Raw genomic sequence first — 23,564 nt, forward strand, 5'->3', positions numbered from 1 at the left:
ATATGAATTTTAACATAGTTTTTTCGAAATCTGTGATGAATGTCAATGGAAGTTTAATAGGAATACCATTGAATCTATAAATTACTTTGAGCATTATTGCCATAACACTGATTCTGTCTATCCATGAGCATGGAATGTTTTTCTATTTGTTTGTGTCCACTGTGATTTCCTTGAGCAGTGGTTTGTCATTCTCCTTGAAGAGGTCCTTCACTTCCCTTTTTAGCTGTATTCCTAGGTATTTTATTCTCTTTGTAGCAATTGTGAATGGGAGTTCATTCATAATTTGGCTGTCTACTTGCTTGTTGTTTGTGCATAGGAATGCTAGCAATTTTTGCTCATTAATTTTGTATCCTGAGACTTTGCTGAAGTTGCTTATCAGCTTAAGAAGCTTTTGGGCTGAGACAATGGGGTTTTCCAGATATAGGATCATGTCATCTGCAAACAAAGATAATTTGATTTCCTCTCTTCCTATTTGAATACCCTTTATTTCTTTCTCTTTCCTAATTGCCATAGCCAGAACTTCCAATACTATGCTGAATAGGAGTGATGAAAGAGGGCATCCTTGTCTTGTGCTGGTTTTCAAGGGGAATGCTTCCAGGTTTTGCCCATTCAGTGTGGTATTGGCTGTGGGTTTATCATATATATGGCTCTTATTATTTTGAGGTATGTTCCTTCAATACCTAGTTTATTGAGCATTTTTAACATGAAGGGATGTTGAATTTTATCGAAGGCGTTTTCTGAATCCATTGAGATAATCATGTGGGTTTTGTCTTTAGTTCTACTTATGTGATGAATTACATTTATTGATTTGCATATGTTGAACCAGTCTTGCATCCCAGGGATGAAGCCTACTTGATCATGGTGAATAAGCTTTTTGATGTGCTGCTGGATTTGGTTTGCCAGTATCTTATTGAGGATTTTTGCATTGATGCTTATCAGGGATATCAGCTGGAAGTTTTCCTTTTTGTTGCATCTCTGCCAGGTTTTGGTATCAGGATGATGCTGGCCTTAAAGGAGTTAGGGAGGAGTACCTCCTTTCCCATTGTTTGGAATAGCTTCAGAAGAATTGGTACCAGCTCCTCTTTGTACCTCTGATAGAATTCAGCTGTAAATCTGTCTGGTCCTGGGCTTTGTTTGCTTGGTGGGCTATTTATTATTGCTTCAATTTCTAATTTAATATTTTTAAATCTTGGGTTAAATGGTTGAATGAATGTGTGAAAAATTAGATATCAATGAATGAATATTCTTAAATGTATAAACTTTAATCCTGCTGGATATAGGATAAAATTTACATTAAAACACTGTAATTAATCAGTCAATTTAAGTAAAATAAATTCAAGGAAGTGGTCTGAATTTCTCAGTGAGCATTTAGATATTTATGGGAGTCATATAAAATAAATTATAAATGTGACTGAGGGCTTTTTATTAAGGAAAATGAAATATTGCTATGGACATGATTCTGTGTGTTTCTTTACTACACTATGAACTAAGAATTTTGGAGACAAATCTAAGTATATAAATTGGTTTATTGATCACCAATTGGGAATATAAATAGGCACAAAAATTTGGCGAAGCATTTTGGCATGTCTACCTAAAATTTAAATATGTAAGCACTAGTCCCCCCTTACCTGCAGTTTCACTCTGAGCAGTTTCAGAAAATAGGTGAGCACAGTACAGTAAGATATTTTGAGAGACAGACCACATTCATAAAACTTTTATTATAGTGTATTGTTATAATTGTCCTAATTTATTATTATTGTTGTTAATCTTTTACTGTGCCTAATTTATAAATCACACTTTATCATAGGTATGTATGTATAGGAAAAAACATAGTATATATAGAATTCAGTATTATCCTTGGTTTCAGACATTCAGTGGGGATCTTAGAAAATATTCTCTGTGGAAAAGGAGGGACTACTGTACTTTTAACAAAGCACTTCCCAGAATAAACACACAGACATATACATGCACACACTTTCAGAAATGCACTTAAATATTCAATCATGGAGTAAAAATTAATTATGAAATATCTAGACAATGAACATTATGTAGTTTTTATTAAGAAAGAAGCAGAATTATATATACTGACATGAAAGGATGTTCATTATATATGTTAAGTAAAAACTAAGTTCATCATATATGTTAAGTAAAAAAAGTCACAAATTAAGAGAAAGTGTTAATTGATTTGAGAGTTTGTGTATTTTTTTTCCTATTTTGTGCTGAAAAGCTGAAGTTGGCATCAACCAAGGCATATTGTTATCTATGTATCAAGCTAAATAATTTAAAGATCTTTAAGACTATTAATTCAGAGATGCTGTATAAATAGAATCAGTGCCAGATTTTTTGTTTCAATTCTATCAGCCAAGTATACTATGCTTTCTTTGCTTGTGATAGAAAAAAGAGAGAAAAAACGCAGAAGCAAAAAGTAAAGTTGTACAATAGTGTGTAGAGTGTGGTTCCATTTTGTAAAATGTATCAGTGTGTATATTTATATAGCATAGTCAAAAGCCTGGAGTGATATAAATTTTCTGTTACTGGTCTAGTATACAAGGGAATTAGATTTTAAAGGACTTTCATTGTTTTTAACAATTCTGAACAAATTTAATTTGGTACAAGAAGTATATATTTTAAATATTATTGAACTTAATTAAAATAAATTAGAGCTCAAAAAATAAATAAATCACAGGAAGTTCACAGTCTGACTTTATCAGGAATGTTGCTATTTTCTTAACAGGTCATCAAACATTATCACTGATGCTTGGAAAGAAGCACTTTTTATAATTTAAAAATACCTCTTATTCTTCAACTCCTGCTGGCTTAAAGACCACTAAATCCACATATCCTAGGAGGCATGGCTGTCCAATATATACTATGTGTACATTGATTTATGAACCAATAAATGTTTCATACACAGTTGAGATTTTAAATGAGCTTATGATAATTGGATCAAAGGAATACTAGTCCAGCTTGAGAGTACTGCAGAAAACCAATCACAAAAGCTATGATGAAATTTTAATTATAAAGGATATTGAATATCCTAGAGTGACAACTCTGTTATAATAAATGTAACACTGAATTGGAAAGAGAGAAAGGAGATTTTTACCCATTTCTGTTTGAAATCAACTTTCTATTTCTAGTAAATTATCACACTATTCTGTTTTAATTTTTATATCTTAAAGTTATCATTCCAGTGTCTTTGGTTTACTGGGTTTATAAAAGAATTGACCAGTAGCTATATAATAGATATAGAAAAGTCTGCCTGGGTGTGGTGGCTCATACTTGTAATAATATTATATTATTATAATTGTTCTATTTTATTATTAGTTATTGTTGCTAATCTTTTACTGTACCTAATTTATACATTAAGCTTTATCATGGGTATGTATGTATAGGAAAAAATGCAGTATATATAGAATTCAGTATTATCCTTGGTTTCGGACATTCAGCAGGGGTCCGAAGGTGGGCGAGGTGAGCCCACTTTGGGAGGCCAAAGTGGGCAGATTGCTTGACCCCAGGAGTTCAGGACCAGTCTGGGCAACATGGTGAAATGCTGTCCTTACAAAAAATACAAAAATTATCTGGGCATGATAGTGCATGACTGTAGTCCCAGCTACCCAGGAGCCTGAGGTGGGAGCATCACTGAGCCTGGTGGTTGAAGCTGCAATAAGTTTTGATTATGCTACTGCACTCCAGCGGGACAACTGAGTGAGACCCTGTCTCAAAAAAAAAAGTCACAAATTAAGATAAAGTGTTGATTGATCTGAGAACTTGTGTATTTTTTTCTATTTTGTGCTGAAAAGCTGAAGATGGCATCAATCAAGGCATATTGTTATATATGGATCAAACTAAAAAATTTTAAGATCTTTAAGACCATTAATTCAGAGATGCTGTATAAATAGAATCAGTACTAGATTTTTTGTTTCAATTCTATCAGCCAAGTATAACATGCTTTTCTTGCTTGTGATAGAAAAAAAGAGAGAAAAAACACAGAAGCAAAATTGAAGAATTTGTAAATCATTTCTAAATAATTTCAATAAAATGAGCTTTGAAAGGGAAAATTTTTAGATAACATTATCTCATCAAAATGCCTTAAAGTATATTTTAATATTCAGTAAGAACAGTGTATATTAACATGGCTAATTTAGAGGATTTATATTTTACCCACATGATAATGTATTATGCCTGTAACTGCTAAAGGAATTATGTAGCAAAATCTGTCAAGGAATACACGAGTGGGATTTATATCAGAAAAATCAAAGCCATTTGTAAAGCCCCATTACTTAGGCAGAATATCATAGGTAGGAGGTAGATGTTACTGAAAGAAGAAGTTGGGATATGAAATACAAATCTATTTTGCATCATGATTTTGTTAAGTCCGGCTGTTTATTATTAAAAACATGTACAGAAGATTCAATTGAAGTTTCTAAAAGAGAAAGAAACTTGTAGTTGTGGGAACAATAGTATTCCTTATGAAATACTTAGATATTAATAGCTTGAGACTGATAATACAATTCTTAAGTTAGGGGTTGCATGTGTAGTGGTCAGATGTTATTTCAGAATCTCAAGAAACAGAGCCATGGTAAAAAGAAGCTTCCTGGAGCTTCTGATAAATTCCGTCACCTTTTTGGGACCCAGTTTCTTCATCAATACCAACCTCATTAGGGTCCTGTGAGAAGTACATGAGGTGAGATATCTACTGAAATAATATGCCAACTCTTAAGTGCCAAGACATTAGGATGCAAGGGGGGTGCCCAAAAAGTCAACAATTACTTGATACTCTAGATATATGTATGGATAATTTTGAGAAGTAATCCTTCTTACACAGAGGTGTAGGTTTGTTTGTTCCAAGCAGCAAACATAATGGGTATAGGAAAGAGAAACTGTGGCCTTCATATAGACTGAGCTTAGGAAAACAGTTGGAAAACAGTTCAAACTCAAGGTACTTCAACAACATCTAGTGTGTTTTTGAAATATATTTTTAAAACCCCTATCCAAATCAATGAATGCTTTGGCTAAAACCTACTTGGGAATGAGGGTGTTCTTTAGTGCCAAATACTCATCTTATTTTAGTCCATGATTTTAGTCCATGGCTAAAATCCCAAGAGTTACAGAGGAGAAATAGGGCCAAACAAGGTTTCTATTAAAATAAGAGGTCCCAAGTGATGAATGGAAACTTGGAACAGGTTTAATGGCAACTATAAGCCAGAAATTAGCTGAAATACACACTAATGAATTTGGGGCATATCTTGAGTTTCAGATAGAAAATTGGTACTAAGTTTAGTGAAATAGAAACATAGCTTAACCTAGGCAGTTGCAATTCTTGTTCCAAAAATGCTCAATTTGCTGCTGGACTGCATGGACACTTGCTACCTCCTTGTTTTGAGTCATTAACAAAATGTTGAATGGGATATCTGGAGTATCAAGTAATTGTTGACTTTTTGGTCACCCAACCCCCTTGCATCTTAATGTCTTGGCACTTAAGAGTTGGCATATTATTTCAGTACATATCTAACCTTATGTACTCCTCACAGGACCCTAATGAGGTTGGTATTGATGAAGAAACTGGGTCCCAAAAAGGTGATGGAATTTATCCGAAGCTCCAGGAAGCTTCTTTTTACCATGGCTCTGTTTCTTGAGGTTAAATAACATGATTTACCAGGCTCTGTTTCTTGAGAGACCAAGAGTGGATCCCTGTAGCCCCCATTAGAATTCTCCTTCTAGGTTGAAATATTCCATTAGTAAACACTTTTTGGCATGTTATTTAAACAATTACAAAATCACCTAACTACACTGTCTTGCAGCTGCCTTTCTTTCTTTATCTTGTCCACATGAGTATATTGGGAGACTTTGTTTAATGTCTCCACGAATTCTAGATAGACTGTTCCTGCAGCATTTCTTTTTTTAAATTTTGTTTTGATAAGCATTTATTTTGGCAATGATTCTAGTAAATGAAACTAAAATGCCCATATGAAAAACAATCTTAAGTCTATGTGGTTAGTTTGAAGTTACCAGTTTTTAATTAAGCCGGAGTAGTCCTTAGTATGAATGCCTTCATTTCTAAGTGCTCATAAACAATCACTTTAGTAATATTACAGTTTTGAAGGAATTTATATCAAGCTTAATGGCACTTTTTAAAAGATAGGAAATTGGGTTCTCTAGTCACATCTGTAAGTTATTTCAGTGCCTTGGAAGATCATTTATCTGGCCACAGATGATTGACTTACTTACATCATTTTTTTTTTTTTTTTTTTTTTGAGATGGAGTCTCACTCTGTTGCCCAGGCTGGAGTGCAGTGGCATGATCTCGGCTCACTGCAACCTCCGCCTCCTGGGTTCACGCCATTGTCCTGCCTCAGCTTCCCAAGTAGCTGGGACTACAGGCACCCACCACCATGCCTGGCTAATTTTTTTGTATTTTTTAGTAGAGACGGGGTTTCACCATGTTAGCCAGGATGGTCTCGATCTCCTAACCTTGGCCTCGGCCTCCCAAAGTGCTGGGATTACAGGCGTGAGCCACCACACCCGGCCACTTATATCACTTTTATGCTTCCTATCTCCTTATTGATCTTGAGGTTCAAGTTTCACTTAACCATTTTCTTCAATGAAAAATAATTTTATAATTTAAAAAACCTCAACCTTTAATATTCTATGATTCTTGTTAGGCCATCTCAATTGAGAATACTGATAAAGAAGTAAAACTCCCCCCAATACTGGCTAGTTTGATTTTATCTGTTAATATTACACAATCTGCCCCAAACCTGTCTCTCCCTTTTTATTGTTACTTATCCAAAGATGGCTTGAATCTCTTATGGCTTGAATCTCTTTGTTTATTCTAAGCAATTTTCAGACACCTCAGCCAACTATCAATAATATATTAGTTTTTTAGAACTAAAAATATAGAGGATCTCCCCCTGAAAGCCAATTGTTAATGCCAAATACTTGACTGATATATTTCTTCTGGAGGAAGGGAGATGTGAAAAAATTTAGCCATCAAGTTATGTGAAAACTTTTTCATCTTCCCATCCACTGGATGTTTTATCTGTAAATAATGCTATAATCATATTGGAAAGTATTTTCCTTCTGGGGATGCATGAAGATCAGGAATCCTATTCGTTTTTAACAAGATGGAATTTTTAAAAACTACTTTGGACAACTCTAAACATCAGAGATGACCATTTGTCTCTCTTTTATTATATAACTTGTGCTCGGTTTGTTGAGCAACATAAATACATGAATTAAAAAATGAAAACTAGCTCCTTCCCTATTTGACAGATACTTCTCAACCTCCTCTCCATAAGATATGCTCTATCCCTATATAGGAAATTTTTCTGTAGCAGCTTGAGTTTACTAAAAATAAGATCTGAAGAAAATGAAGCAATTAACATTTATTGAGAGTCTATAAGGGTTTCTACATTGTGAAGGAGACAGAAATATAAGACATGGCTCCTGCTTTCAGGTTGCTTATAATTAAAGAGATAATATTAAATTATTTGGATGAATTTAAAAATGACACATGCCATCTTACAGATATGCTGTAGACTGTGAAAATGAAAAAAAAACACTCGTGTTTAGAGTAGACACTGTTTCATGGATTAGGTAGGTTTTCATCTGGACTTTGAAATGTATGTAAGATTTTATAAGGAGGAGAGAAAATAAGAAGCTGTTTGTATTAGAGTTACACAGATAAATTTGTAAATTTAGTTCTTTTCAAAGAACATTAATTGAGCACCTCTGTGCCAAGCTCCCTACTGGATGCTGTAGATTACAGCATGTTTAGGAACTAACTTCATACTCTGTTGCTAAAGTATTTCTGTGTTTTCTAAAAAGGTAAATCTCTTGTGAGGAAACAAATCTCTTGAAGGGGTTCTCATAACAGAAGTCCCATTTACTTCATGATATAAAAAGGGGCTGTTTTTTGGTTTTGTTCTCAAAATGTAGGATATAGTTCTAGAAGTAATTGGGAAAGCTTAACTTTGTTGCATACGCATCTTCCCTATCATGGTTGATTTCCTATATGGCATAGTTAAATGTGCTTATCCATGTTTGATATCTAAAGGGCCATGCTACATATAGACTGCCAACTAAGGTTTTATCTGATGATAATAAATTGTTATATTTCATGACGACAGCAACAACAACAATAATGTACTTAACTAGTCACTGTGCAAATTGCTTTACATACATTTTCTCATGTAATCATAATAATAACCGTATGAGTTTTGCTTACTATTGTTTTCCTTAATTAAAATGAGTAAAGTGAAGCTTAGGCTAAGTAACATGTCCATAGCCAAACAGTTAGTCACTGGCAGGAGTGTGACTGACTCCAAAGTCTATATTCCTAATTACTGTGTTCTACTTTTTAATAGGGAGCTCTTGAAGGTCCAAGGAAAGGAATGCATAATGGTGTGGTCAAGGCATTAGTGTTAATATTTGTAGAAAGGGTAATTAATAACAGTCTGAGCAATCACATTCTAACAACTAGTAAGGTTGGCAGGAGCCTCAGTATAATGGTGTGAGGAACGAAATCATTATAGTGCCAAATAGAGTATACCATCTCTTTAGTACAATGTCTTTCAAAATGAGGCTGATTGTGTTGGCTTTATGTTTGACTCCTTAATAATTAAGGCAGTAAATTCTAGCTGGAGCTAAATACCTACAAGGCCTAAAACAGCATAATGGACAACCTGGCAGGTGTCCTTGCTGGAAGATGACAAGAGTGCTGAAAGGAGAGTCCTGGTTTTTCTCCCAAGACATGACATTTGGGGGCTTCCATTAAAAAATCACCAAGCCTCTGCCACTGTAATCTCTTCCTTAAGTGCCTATGATTTTTTCACAGTCACAGGTCTATGCCTGGTCAATACCCAGTGGCCAGGTCTCTGAGCTGTGTGCAGAGATGGCAGCGACTTGGAGGGCTGGGAGGAGATAAGGGGAGGAAAGATCACTTTTCATGACAACTTACAACTTGATTCCACTTATAAGCCATTTATTTTCAGAAACAAGTAATGGGTGAGGACACAGGCCAGGTCCACAATTTGTGCACTTGAGAGATTAAGGCCTCCGAGATCAAATTACCACAGCAAACTGAGACAGAATTATTGTAGGGATGTTTGGGGAGGATGCAGAGAGAAGAGGAAGAAGCCAGAGACCCAAGAAAGGAGACAGGAATAGATTTTGATGAAAATTGCTTCCTACTCTGTACCCTTGAGGAAACAAAGAGGACAAATAAGAAGCAGCAGTGATAGGAGGCTGGGCGTTTCTCTGGAATAACACTGGCTAGGTAGTGGAGCATTGATAGTGAGTGTGCTTGGTCGGTGGAACGAAGGGATGTGCTAGTTCAGGCCTTTGAATTCTGGGTGTCAGGATCACAACCTTGGCTCCTTTAACTGTCCGCTCTAGGAGGGAAGCATGCCAAATGTCAGGTCTCACTCTGACTTTGTTCCAGTCCATAGCTAGAAAATGACCCATAGAGGAAGATCTACAGATGACAGAATACTGGGAGATGAAGAGAAAGGACGTTTTAGTGAGTGCTTTTTTTGCACATGAGGCAATAGATTTCAAATTCCTGTGGAAGAAATGTGAGAACCTGGGAAGAGTGAATATTCAGAACTGAGCAGCAGAGGCAATGACACAGCATGGAAAGATTTCCTCTGATCCTTCTACCTTCTCTTTTACTGAAGTGAATTTGTTGTCTCTGTGTTGCCTCTATAGCAGTACAAGAGGAAACTTGGGGACACAGAAGAACAGAAGTCTAAGGAGTCTTATATTTAAGGAAGATAAGCTGCAGTCATTGAAATTGCTGGTTATTGTAAGATAAATCCCAGACTCCCACATTTTGCTTAATGACAGCAGATTTTTTTTTTTTTAACTGCAAAGCATTAATGGAATCCAAATTCCAGCCTGGCTTAGGAGATCAACAGTAACGCTCTTGATTTAATGGTTTTGCAGACTCTTGAAGACATTGTCATCCATTAAAGAAAAAATTTTAAATTACTCTTGAAAGAAAATGTCTTGGGTGATAAATGTAAAAGATTTGAAGCAAGATTAGAAAAAGCTTGAGAGAAGAATCTCTTTAAAAATTTTACCAAATTTTCCCCACTGTCGCCAAAATGGGTCAAATAATAGATTTGCCTACAGCTTCATGGAGACTATTTTTTTAAACAGAGCATTTTAAACATTTAAATATTGGTTATTTGCCAAGGCACACACTGAAAATAAGGGCCACTTGGCCGAGAGCAGAATTGAGTCTTGGATCCCAGGATGCTGGTTTTAGGCTTGCTCCCGGAAAGAGGGCAGCATTTGCCATCCCCCTCCTTTTGCCCTAGGAGTTGAGCACTTTCTGCAGTACTTAAGAGTGTCCAGGGAAGATGTGGGAGTCAGGTGAATAGTTCCCATCGCCAGTAACCCCAGAGCGCCTCCCCCTGCGTTGTTTCCTTTTAATGTTAGATCCGCCGCCTGGGTGCCCATACTTAGCTAAGGCCCCTCAGTTTATTTTCCTGAATTGCGCTTGGAGATCTTTTCCTGGGGAGCTGATAGCCAGACTTCTAGGGGCTTGACTGCTTTTCCCAGACTAATCTCCTTAAAGACCCGTTAAGCAGGGGAGAGACGGTGGAGACTGGATGAACTGGACAGTGGGGGTAGGGAGAAAGGGAGTGGCCGTGTTCCTGCGGTCCGCTGGGATCCGGCAGGTCCAGGGTGAAGGAGATGGGGCTGGAGAGGCTGAGCAGTCCGGGTTCGCTGTCCGCCACTTCGGCGCGGAATCAGAGCAGGACTTGCTGAGCCCTCCTACCCCTCCCTTTCCCCCTCCCCCTCTGTCTTCCCTTCTGTTTCCTTTTCCCTCCCCCTGGAGCTGTAGCGGCAGCAGCAGCAGGAAGCCGAGCCGGGTTGAGCGACTCGGAGGCGAGCGGAGGAGCTGCAATATGGGGAGTCAGCGAGGACGGTGGGGCCAGGAGCCCTTGGGAGGGCCTACGGAGGGAGCGGCCCCAGGCGCTTGCTAGAGCGTGAGCGGTGGGGGAGCGGGCGCAGGGTGGCACGAGCGGAGGCGGGGCCCGGGCGTGGGGCACGGCTGGGGAAGCTGCCGCCTCCGGCCCTGCCCGGCTGCCTCCGCCGCGGCCAGTGGCTATGGAGCAGGCGGGCACCAGACCTGCGGCGACAGAGCATCCACGGCTCCGGCGGCCCATGCCCTGGCTGCTGCTACTGCCTCTCCTGCTGCTGTTGCTGCTGCTGCTACCTGGCCCAGCGGCCTCCCAGCTGCGATACTCTGTGCCAGAGGAGCAGGCACCCGGCGCGCTCGTGGGCAACGTGGCTCGCGCGCTGGGGCTTGAGCTGCGGCGCTTGGGGCCGGGTTGCTTGCGCATCAACCATCTGGGTGCGCCCAGTCCGCGCTACCTGGAGCTGGACCTGACGAGTGGAGCGCTCTTCGTCAACGAGCGCATTGATCGGGAGGCGCTGTGTGAGCAGCGGCCTCGCTGCCTGCTCAGCTTGGAAGTGCTGGCGCACAACCCCGTGGCGGTGAGCGCCGTTGAGGTGGAAATATTGGACATCAACGACAACTCACCGCGTTTCCCGCGGCCCAACTACCAGCTTCAGGTAAGCGAATCGGTGGCGCCTGGAGCGCGCTTTCACATAGAGAGTGCGCAGGACCCCGACGTGGGCGCCAACTCAGTACAGACCTACGAGCTCAGCCCCAGCGAACACTTCGAGCTGGACCTTAAGCCCCTGCAGGAGAACAGTAAAGTGCTTGAGCTGGTGCTGCGTAAGGGCCTAGACCGGGAGCAGGCAGCCTTGCACCACCTGGTTCTCACAGCCGTGGATGGGGGCATCCCAGCCCGCTCGGGTACGGCACAGATCTCTGTGCGTGTCCTGGACACTAACGACAACTCTCCTGCCTTTGACCAGTCCACTTATCGCGTCCAGCTACGGGAGGACTCACCCCCAGGCACATTGGTGGTGAAGCTGAATGCCTCAGACCCGGATGAGGGCTCCAATGGTGAGCTCAGGTACTCCTTGAGCAGCTACACGTCGGACCGGGAGAGGCAGCTCTTCAGCATAGATGCCAGTACCGGGGAAGTGCGAGTAATTGGGGGGCTGGATTATGAGGAAGCCTCCTCCTACCAGATCTATGTGCAGGCGACTGACCGGGGTCCAGTGCCCATGGCAGGTCACTGCAAGGTGCTGGTGGACATCGTGGACGTGAATGACAATGCCCCAGAGGTGGTGCTCACGGACCTGTATAGCCCAGTGCCTGAGAATGCTACACCCAACACCATTGTGGCCGTTCTCAGTGTCAATGACCAAGACTCAGGCCCCAACCGGAAAGTGAGCCTGGGTCTGGAGGCCACACTGCCTTTCCGACTGAATGGCTTTGGAAACTCCTATACACTGGTGGTGAGCGGCCCACTGGACCGAGAGCGGGTGGCTGTCTACAACATCACGGTGACAGCCACAGATGGGGGAATACCGCAGCTCACATCCCTGCGTACACTAAAGGTTGAGATCTCTGACATCAATGACAATCCACCAAGCTTCCTGGAGGACTCCTATTCCATCTACATACAGGAGAACAATTTGCCAGGTGTGTTGCTCTGTACTGTGCAAGCCACAGACCCAGATGAAAAGGAGAATGCAGAGGTGACCTACTCCCTTCTGGAGAGGGAGATTCAAGGGCTGCCAGTCACCTCCTATGTCTCCATTAACAGTGCCAGTGGCAGCCTTTATGCTGTCAACTCCTTTGACTATGAGAAGTTTCGGGAGTTCTTTGTGACTGTGGAGGCTCAGGACAAGGGGAGCCCACCACTGAGCAACACTGTGACTGCCAACGTGTATGTGGTGGACATGAATGACCATGCCCCTCACATTCTGTACCCTACCTCAACCAACTCGTCAGCAGCCTTCGAGATGGTGCCTCGAACTGCCCCTGCTGGCTACCTGGTCACCAAAGTCATAGCTATGGACTCAGACTCTGGGCAAAATGCTTGGCTTTTTTACCATCTAGCCCAGACTTCTGACCTGGACCTCTTTAAGGTGGAGCTGCACACAGGAGAAATTAGGACTACCAGGAAGATGGGAGATGAGAGTGGTAGCACTTTCAACCTGACCGTGGTGGTCCGAGATAATGGAGAGCCATCACTATCAGCCTCTGTGGCCATTACAGTAGCTGTGGTGGATAGGGTTTCCAAAATCCTCCCTGACACTCAGAGGCATGTTAAGAGCCCTCGGACATACTCTGAAATTACCCTTTATCTAATAATAGCATTAAGCACAGTGTCTTTTATATTTCTTTTGACAATCATCATTTTGAGCATCATCAAGTGCTACCGCTACACTGCGTATGGCACTGCATGCTGTGGAGGCTTCTGTGGAGTAAGGGAAAGGTCCCCTGCAGAACTGTACAAACAAGCCAACAACAATATTGATGCCAGGATACCGCATGGCCTCAAAGTGCAGCCTCACTTCATTGAAGTTCGAGGGAATGGCTCCCTCACCAAGACCTACTGCTACAAGGCCTGTCTGACAGCAGGCTCGGGGAGTGACACTTTCATGTTTTACAATACAGGGGCCCAGACAGGACCAGGGCCTTCGGGAGCCCAAGCAGCAGTGACTGACAGCAGGAACATCACAGGCCAAAGTGGTCAGAATGCTGGGAACCTGATTATTCTCAAAAATGAGGCTGTTTCTCAAAATGAGGTGAGACAGTGGTCAGGGGGTCTTCTACAAACTCATGCATTTGTTACACATCCCCCAATATCCTGTGATTTGGCTTTATTGAGTCATTAACAGTGACAAGAGTTATCTGGTAAACTGAGTATATATAGTATCCACAATTTGATCATAATCTGCTATTTCCTCTCTAGAAAAATAGCACTAAAGAATTGTTTTATTTTTCATTTTCAGAGGCATGAAGCCTTGTCCATAAAATTGTTTGAGAAGTGAGGATTAGTCTTAATATTTAATGCTAAAACACAGATTTGTGGAGAAACAGGACAGGCCTTGGAATAGGGATTATGTTTTAGGGAGTAATGTTATGAGACTCAAGGAGAAATGGCCTCTGCTGTATCATCTACAGGGAAATTTTTCTTTTGAAATCCTATATGAGTGATGTTTCTTAAAAAGCTCTGAGGCCTCTAGGGGCTATCATAGTCACCACTATCTGCTGTCTCTGTTTATACTCTGGACTGTCTACAGTGGAAATTATCTAGTTAATATTTCTGGTACTTGCACTGAACCTATGTGATAGGATCGTCTGGAAATGCATGTCACAAGTGATAAAGCTGTAGTATTTAGACATCATACTGAAGCTAAAGTTTGCTTTGGCTGTATGATGTGGCATCTCTTCTGTAGAGGGCTGTCAGAGGGAGTGGATGATGGTGAGGCAGAGAGATTAAGTACCAATTTGTCTGGTTGGTCCAGGGAGGTATTAGAATGAGTGGATTAGGGGTGTGGGGGGATGGTGAAGACCAAGAGAAGCTGGGATTAGAAGGAAGAGAAGGGAAAAAGAATTCTCCCAATAGTCACCTTTCTTGGCATACTCTGAATTCATTGTAAGAGGATTTCCCTGAATTTAGCTTAAATGCAGCCTGTAATCTTCTGATTTTCTGTTGACAGTTTCTATGGTTTTGATGAGATGTAAAGTAGCCTTTTCAAGTCCTTCATGTCTTTAAGTTAAATGACAGTACTTCCAAAGCATGCATTCATTTTCTGGATCTAAAATTTGATTTGCTATAGCTTCAAAAGGCTGGCTTGGAAAGTGGATGGCTTACCCTACAGTAAGGTGTAGAGGCAGGTGTTAGTATATGTGCTAGTTTTGAGATTTAAGTAGGTATAAGGCCAGCTTGTTCATTATTATGAAGAATGTACATAAATTATTAGAAAGTAGATGAATATGTGTGTGTGTTTGTGTTGTGTGTTCGTCTCCATATGTATGCTTGAAATAACAGAGATATGCTTTGTGATACTTAAAACTTGGATTTCAAAAGCCAAAATTTTGTACCATAAATAGTGATGAATTGTTTTCTTTCCAAATAACTACTTTGTAGAAAGGGCTTTTAGAGCTACTACACAATGTGTGAACAATATTTGTCTCTCCTCTATTTTTTGCAATATATTTTCATTGACATATTGCTGTACATACATATTGTATGTAATGTCCATATTGTTACATTTCAAGTTCATGGTAATCTTGAGGAATGTAATGCACAGGCACAAAAGTTCCCATTCCTGATTGAGAGTAGATTTTTCTCATGGACATTTCAGATAGATTTATTCATTTATCAGAAGTGCCTGGTGTTAGTCAATGCTGAGAAACCATGGGAGGCAGATTGTAGATTAAGAAAAATGGGGGAATAAATCAAAGAGTTTCCAGAAGTCTTTAGATCGTAGCATTTGAAAGCACGTAAAAGGGTTTAGCTTTAAATAAGGTTGCTGTAGACATTTGCTTAACAAATTCTTGTGAAGCCCTTTGGGATTGGGGTGGGCTACAGGTGGTGAAGAGGCATGAACAAGTCAGGCCAGGCTCAGCTTTGCCACCAGCTGTAAGCCGGAAGCTCAGAGGCAAGACACTGTTACCCTCCCTCTCCTGACTCAAAGCTTGGGGCAATTTGATACATAAACTATTTCTGTCTTACACTGACCTGTATATTAATATGTACTTTGGTACACAAACATTTAATCTAGGGAGAAAATTATTTCAGAAAGTGCTTGCTTTTGGGAGATTTTGCCAGGAGAGTGCATGACTTTAATAAAGGCAAATTTCTGCCAGGCACTTTTGGAAATCCAGTGAAGAACCCCAAGATCTACAGCTCCAGAAATTTTTGCAGTTATAGGGAGAGAGTGTCACATTGTTACAGTGTGGCAAGATAGGAGCAAAAGCCACTCAGTTCTGAAAGCCATCATTGCCAGATCAACCTGTTAAATTCCCATGTTGGGCTTTCTTTTTTTCCTACCTAGTTACTACAGATGGCAGGAGAGTCCTGGGGTACAATTAGTACCATGTGCCTACATTAAAAGTAGATGGGAATTAGAGAGCAAGAGTAAGGGAATTTGTACTCACTAACCACCCTGCTATATAGATATATGTATATCATACATATACACATACATATATCTCATATTACTGAATCTTGAATATTATTCAAGATTATTCAATATATTGAATATTATAATATTGAATACATATATGATTTCATTACCTGCAAGTCATGCGTTAAATATTTGTTAACATCTAGCATATGAGGAAATAAGCTCAGGGAGGTTAGGTAATCTACACAGCCACACTGCTAGTGTTATTTTAAGTTGTATCCATTTGACTCCAAAAACTTTTTTTCAATACTATGAGTAGACAGAAGTTCCAATGTTTATATTCCCTTTTATATGGGATATTCAGGCATTTAAGCTATCACTAATTCACCTAGTCGTATATATTAACTGCTTTTGGAAAAAGAGTAATTTCTGGCATAGAAGCAGGTAACAAATGGGAATGTCAGTGAGTTACTACTATTTTTTTATTTTTATTTTTTTGAGACAGAGTCTTGGCCTGTCACCCAGGCTGGAGTATAGTGGTGTGAATATGGCTCACTGCAGCCTCGACCTTCTGGGCTCAAGCAATCCTCACACATCAGCCTCCTGAGTAGCTTGGACCATAGATGTGCGCCACCGTGTCTGACTAGTTTTTAGGTGTTTTTTTTTTTTTGGAAGAGATGGGGGTCTCACTATGTTGCACATGCTGTTAGTATATTTGTATTTGTTTATTTGCTTCACTATTGGCAAACCCTGTTAAGATCTTTTATTTTTATTATTTCACTGATTTTTCTCTTGTTGCTTATTAAACATCAGCATTTAACCCCAGACTCTAATCTGTTGGTAGATTTTACCCCCAGTGAGCTTATTTCATAAATCACTTGTGCAGTGAGGATTCTGAAGTAACTATTTGGCAATAGGGCAGAATTTCTCTTTGGAAATTTCTGAACTTGATACTGAATGTTGTTGGCACTCCCTTCAGAGTCTCCATAAAAAGAAACCAAATTTTTTTTTTTTTTTTGAGATGGAGTCTCACTCTGTTGCCAGGCTGGAGTGCAGTGGCGTAATCCCGGCTCACTGCAACCTCCGCCTCCCAAGTTAAAGTGATTCTCCTGCCTCAGCCTCCTGAGTAGCTGAGATTACAGGCACGCGCCACCACGCCTGGCTAATTTTTGTATTTTTAGTAGAGATGGGGTTTCATCATGTTGTCCAGGATGGTCTCGATCTCTTGACCTTGTGATCCACCCGCCTTGGCCTCCCAAAGTGCTGGGATTACAGGTGTGAGCCACCATGCCCGGCAAAGGAAACCAAATGTTAAGGTAGATTCTGTGCATTTGTGGTCATGGTGTTGTGATTGCTAATGAGTCACTTTGAGTACTCTAGTAGATTTGTCCAACAGTGTCTCAGTGGGCCCAGTTGGCACAACATGTAGAAATTACGAAAGAGTAGCAGAGATGAATTAAGTTTGCATTCACTTTCACTTATTTTAAAGCAATTTGTAGTCACCAAACCTTCAGTTATTTCTGCCACTATGTGTGCATATTCACCCTAATTCCAGGTATAGTGACCTGAAAGAGTTAATTCTTCTTTCAGTGGCACCTACTTTTATTTCCCCCAGCACTGATTTTTCTATCTGATGACTCTATCCTGGAACAGAGTTTACACTCGTTGTAAAGTGACGTAGTAGTGAATTTATAAAAATTGCACAATGGTCAGAATAGACAAAGAAATAATATCTATGAGCTTCCACTCCAGTTTTTCATCCTCTGATGGTCACTTTAGAATGACTGGGGCTGTTTTAGTTTGCCAATTTCATATTGGTCACAGGACTCTTCTTCTGAGAAAAAGTTTATTTTCTTTGGTCTGATGATACAATAATTTATTTCAATTACCTCTTTCCTCAATTTTTCTACAGACTGCTGAGCCAGATGGAATTATGGCTGAGCTCTTCTCTGTTTCTGTATCTTGTACACATTCTGACTGAAGAAGAAGTCTATTTATCGTAGCTTGAATGTCATTGGCCTACTGTTTCCTTCTGACCCAGGAGTGAGCCATCACATGGGCATCTGGTCTAACTCAGAACACTCTGCAGGGACACAGCCTGGCATATTATAGGTTGCCTATTGGCATGCTGTCTACTTGACAGAATAGCAAAGTCAGTTCTGGATACTTGCCTTGTTGCCTACCAATTTTTGCTCTCAATGAGAGGTCAGAATAATGTCAATTTGCAAACGTTTGAGGAAACATTCCTGTCACCAAACCCAGAGGTTTAGCTGAATATGATGGCATTTTACAGGTGTCTTTAAATGTGGCTTTTACAGAAGCTTCACCTGGATCAATGTTTTGTGCATGTGATAATACGACTATAAATTTAGCTTATTAATATGATAATATTTGGAGCAGTATAATCTATAACCATGACTTCAAAAATCAAAGGTTAAAAGGATTCTTTTGCAGTATTTTAAATCTGCTAACCTGAAAATTATACAAGGGTTTTTCTTTCAAGAATTTTAACTTGACAAATGCAAAGGAATATCCAACATTGCAAAGGTAAAGAGAAATCTTAGTTCCTTGGCATATAAGCACCATCAGTTCCTTTCTGGCCTTCCAGGGTCAGAACTCTGGGCTCCAAGGAGGTACAACTGTGAGTGAGAGAGTAGCTGCTGTGCTAGCAGGCTATGCATCCAGAACTAAACAGACCTAGCACTTTCTGTTGTACTGGAACCCATTAGGTATGTTCTAAAGTTATGTTTATTTTACTTTCCTGGTCTGTAAATTAGCATTTTAAATGACTACATTCAGAGGAAAGTATTCCACCTAGAATTCTCAAATTTATTACCTTTGTGTTTTATTTTATTTTAGTTTTTTTGAGACGGAGTTTTGCTCTTGTTGCCCAGGCTGGAGTGCAATGGCATGATCTTGGCTCACTGCAACCTCTGCCTCCAGGGTTCAAGCGATTCTCCTGCCTCAACCTCCCGAGTAGCTGAGATTACAGGCATGCGCCACCATGCCTGGCTAATTTTGTATTTTTGGGTTTCACCATGTTGTTCAAGCTGCTCTCGAACTCCTGTCTCCACCTTGGCCTCCCAAAGTGCTGGGATTACAGGTATGAGCCACTGCGCCCAGCCCCCATTTTGATATACTAGAAGACCAATATGCAACATAATGATTATTTTAAATGTTATATTCCCTTTTGCCTTAATGAGGAACAGTCTATGTATCCCTTTTCTGATGATTTGTAACAAATTACCACAAGTAAGTTGTTTAAAACACCACCTATTTGTTATCTCACAGTCCTGTACCATGTGGCTGAGTTGTCCGCTCAGGTATTCTCAAGGCTGAAATGAACACAGCTGGGCTGTGTTGTCCTTTGCAGGCTCTTAGGAAGAATCTACTATCGAGCTCATTCAGATTGTTGGCAGAATCCAGTTGTTTGGGGACTGAGATCTCTGTTTTCCTACTTACTATTGGCCTGGGGTCACTCTCAGTTCCTAGAGAACTGAGGACTCAGGACTCTTGTCCCATGGTCTGCTCCATCTTCATGGCTGGCACTGGAGAATCTTCCCTCACATGGAATCCCTCTTATGCTTCAGATCTCTCTGATTTCTGTCTCTGACCTCTAGACCCAGATTTAAAGAGCTCATGTGATTATGTCAGTCCCATCCAGATGATCTCCCTTTCTCAAAGCCAACTGTGCTACATAGCATAATGTAATCATGGGAATAAGATCCATCACAATCACAGTCTTGGAGATTATTCAGGGTGTGCACACCAGGATATAGGGATCTTGGGGCCATCTTGGAATTCTGCCTATCAGTTTATATCAATGTTCATAAAATAGCGCTATGCAAAATCTGCAGTGGATATATTCTTAATACAGTCCTATTAGGAAGGAAAAGGAGATATTATATGCAGTCTCATGTCCCAGAGGGCAATTTATTGATGTCTTCCACATGGATTTCCATGGTACGAAGATAGCATATTATTTCATTGAGTAGTTGTGTGAGTTTATTAATAAAATAGGGTATTTTAAACTTATTTTACTTTAAATCTTAGAAGAGGTGATTCATCCTTCTGTAGCTCAAATATTCTATGTTATAAATCACAGATAATACCATTACAAGATAAGTTAAATCTTTTTTATAATTTTAATAGGAACTGAAGTGTATTCTTATTCTTCAGTAATACTACATCACCCATATGGACTACCTAATTGATTTTTTCCACATATGGAGTTTTGTGACCATTATTCTACCAAAAGACTAACCTTTGAAGCAATAGGACATATTAGAGTTCTTCACCAATAGAAAGTAAGCATAGTCCTGGGAGGTACCATCTAAGTATTAAAGAACTAAATAATCACAGTTATTTCAACTGTGATTGAAATTGTGATAGTAATATATGTCTTACTGTGTCAGATATATCAGTAGTCAACTTTTCAACTTGAATTTTTCCAAGTTTAATCAAGTTCTGGATGAAACTCATGTACATTTTATTACTTTTAGTTTTGTATTGTTTTAAATCAATATCCTGGAAACTCAGAAGTAAAAAAGAGAAAGAAGAAAAATATATGTCATTTCATGTAAATTTATTTAAAACACAGACTTTTGGCAAGGCACAGTGGCTCAAGCCTGTAATCCCAGCACTTTGGGAGGCCGAGGAGGGTGGATTGCCTGAGGTCAGGTGTTCAAGACCAGCCTGGCCAACATGGTGAAACCCCATCTCTACTAAAAATTCAAAAATTAGCCAGGTACGGTGGCAGATGCCTGTAATCCCAGCTACTAGGGAGGCTGGGGAAGAAGAATTGCTTGAATCCGGGAGGCAGAGGTTGCAGGGAGCCAAGATCGCGCCACTGCACACCAGCCTAAATGACAGAGTAAGACCCTATCTCATAAATAAATAAATAAATATAAATAAAACACAGACTTTTGTGTTAAGGGGACCTAAACATTACTGTCAGCTGAACTCAGCAATCAGGCAAGTAATTTAATCTCTCCAAAGTTCAGATGTCTCATTTTTGCAATTTAAGTACAATAATGTTGACTTTGCATTATAGTTCATTTATTTAAACACATTTTAAAAACCTCCCAGATGCCAGAAGCCTGCTAGACTCTGACTATATAGCTACGCTTTTATGAATATCTGAAGATATGCATGTGTCTAATGAGCAAAACAGATATAATCCCTTTCATAGAGTTTACTGTCTGACAAAGAAAGAATTAGGATACATGCAACAGTATGTAATAAAGTGCAAAATCTAGTACTGTGTAGCTACTTAAAACATATTATATGCTTTCTTCCTTTCCTTTTCCCTGCCTGATCTTACTGCCGTGAGAAATCTTGTAACTGTGATTCTGTCAAATGAATCTGAGAAGGATGTTGTTGCTGATGGACTAGTATAGAAAATAGCAGCATGACAAATTAAATGTGTCATTGGGGAAGTGAGATTGTATAATGAACTGAGTTTCCTGGTCAGTCCTGCTAGAACTGTGCCTTTCAGCAAAATGAGTTTGGTGATTTCATTCCAAAGATCAAGTTGCAGCAATTTTCATCATGAATGTTACCCAATCATAGAAAAATTGGCAACATTTCTCAACAGATGTTACAGTCTTTCTCAAAGGAAGGTTCTCTCAGCTGACAAGCTAACGATAGTGCTCCTGATGGCGAGGGGAGAGATGGTGATGATGACTGATTGATAAAAAGTATTTTAGTCATATTTCCAGGTTTATAAAATGATTTGCAAACATTTTCTTTTGTTCCCTCTAACACCGCTAGTAGATAATGGAAACTCCTTTGATTTGGTCTGTAGATAATTTTATGCTATGTTATATGGAATATTCATAGCATTTTGTGAACTTGAAAAGAAAGGAGGAAGCAGCTTGCATATGCATATCTTGCTAGCAGATTGGTAGAATAGAGAGAGCAGTTAGCATGTGAGGACCACTGAGGTAAAGTATCCCAGAGTTGTAACTTTTTCTGGGCCTTGACTTTGGCTAATTCTCTGCATGCCAAATATCATGTAGCCATCCAGAAATCTGTCTGAATATTGAGATGGTGATCATTTCTCTCCTGGGTGTTATGAAGAAATGTGTTTATTAAATACTTTGCATCCCTTAAAGGAACTATATGAATGATAGGAATAAGAATTATTGACAGTTTTGAATGGTCTATTGATATTACTATGGCTTTGTTTCTACCAAATATGATAAGTATAATGTAGAGGAAAATACAAAATACAACTTTTATCCCCCATTTTTTTCATTCAACTATACCTCAATATTCAGTGACAGGGCCACCTTAATCTCCGCCCATGAAAACGCATCTAGAGGAGTGTCACAAGTTTTTCACAGTGACATTTTTGCTTACTGGTACAAGACAGTGGTGGTGACTGATGATGTCCCAGTGATTTCTGAGTAGCTTCTAACCAGTGCATAACTCCCCCAACAGTCTTTAAGTCTTTAGGTGCCCATATTTTCCTCTTTGTTCTCCCCTTTCAGACTGAGAGTTTGTAGAGAGAGGGCAACAGATCTTTTCAATACATAACTAATGCAAAATGTATCAGGTTTTTCTTGGATTTCAGCTACTCCCTGTTAAACAATCAGAGCTTAGTGAACAGTGATTCAGTGAGGAGGGAAAGCACTCAGGAAGGAACAGGAACAAGTACAAGTTTATGAAAAGGGTTAGGTAGCAAAACAAGGTCAAACTCTGCAATAGTTTGTTTTCCTCTCCCTAGTATCCCTCTTCAATCAGAAAAGAGACTGTTATCAGTTGCTGGTGTTATGACTGGGCACATCCGCCCTGGGTCAAATATGCTGCAGTCTGCAAAGCCAGCAGCAGATTGCAGTCCTCTGCAGTCCAGCCAGGCCAGCAGAACTTGTGTAGCCATGTGCCCTGTTATAGCTGTAATACTGAATTGGGAATGTTCCCTTAATGGGGCACTTGAGGGCAAAAGCAGTGAAAGCTTTTCCTTTCTCAAAACAGACTGTTCTTCCCGTAGTGTTTTAAGAACACAGACATGTATGGGGCAAGGCAAAGCCAAAGGTGGCCTTTACAAGATTATTAAATCTGGTCTTCCAGGGCATCTAATCTGTGTGAGGACCCTGATGAACTAATTTTCTTCTAAAGTGCTATATATGTAGATATCATCATAGAGTTACACATGAAATGGCTCATTCAATACTTTTTTTAGATGCCTGGAAATATTTAAGGGAGTAACTAATCAATTAGCAGCATCCCTGGGAGAACATTGTCTTGTCATTTTAACAGAAAACTCTCTTTGTGATTTTGCAGCCACGACAGCCCAACCCTGACTGGCGTTACTCTGCCTCCCTGAGAGCAGGCATGCACAGGTATGTATTTCCCTCCTCATTCACTCAGAAGTAACCTTAACTTGGTATGGCTCAGATAAACTGCATCTCCATAGGCCAGAAGCAGCTGTCAAAACTAAAAAGCTTTAGGTACTTTGCCAGAAAAATGCAATTATTTTTTCCCCATGTTTATTCCTTGAAAGATCGCAAATGGTCAGTGCCAGATGCTTATCAAGTGCTGGCATAT

The 23,564-nt window shown here is 39.9% G+C and overlaps 1 protein-coding gene across 18 annotated transcripts in view; it reads left to right on the forward strand.

The window, feature by feature from the left end:
• The window catches only part of LOC100992160 (protocadherin alpha-11), a 229,923-nt gene that overhangs the window by 173,465 nt on the left and 32,894 nt on the right, over positions 1 to 23,564 (forward strand). For 17 of the 18 annotated variants that reach the window (XM_034960630.3, XM_034960632.3, XM_014345059.4 and 14 more), the window contains exon 2: positions 23,301 to 23,359. In XM_034960630.3, the coding sequence (XP_034816521.1) occupies positions 23,301 to 23,359 (59 nt within the window). Of the gene's footprint in view, positions 1 to 10,464; positions 13,683 to 23,300; positions 23,360 to 23,564 lie in introns of those variants that run through there. The other variant, XM_034960628.3, reaches the window with a different exon arrangement.

Source organism: Pan paniscus, chromosome 4 (assembly GCF_029289425.2).
Source record: "Pan paniscus chromosome 4, NHGRI_mPanPan1-v2.0_pri, whole genome shotgun sequence".
Lineage (NCBI taxonomy): Eukaryota > Metazoa > Chordata > Mammalia > Primates > Hominidae > Pan > Pan paniscus.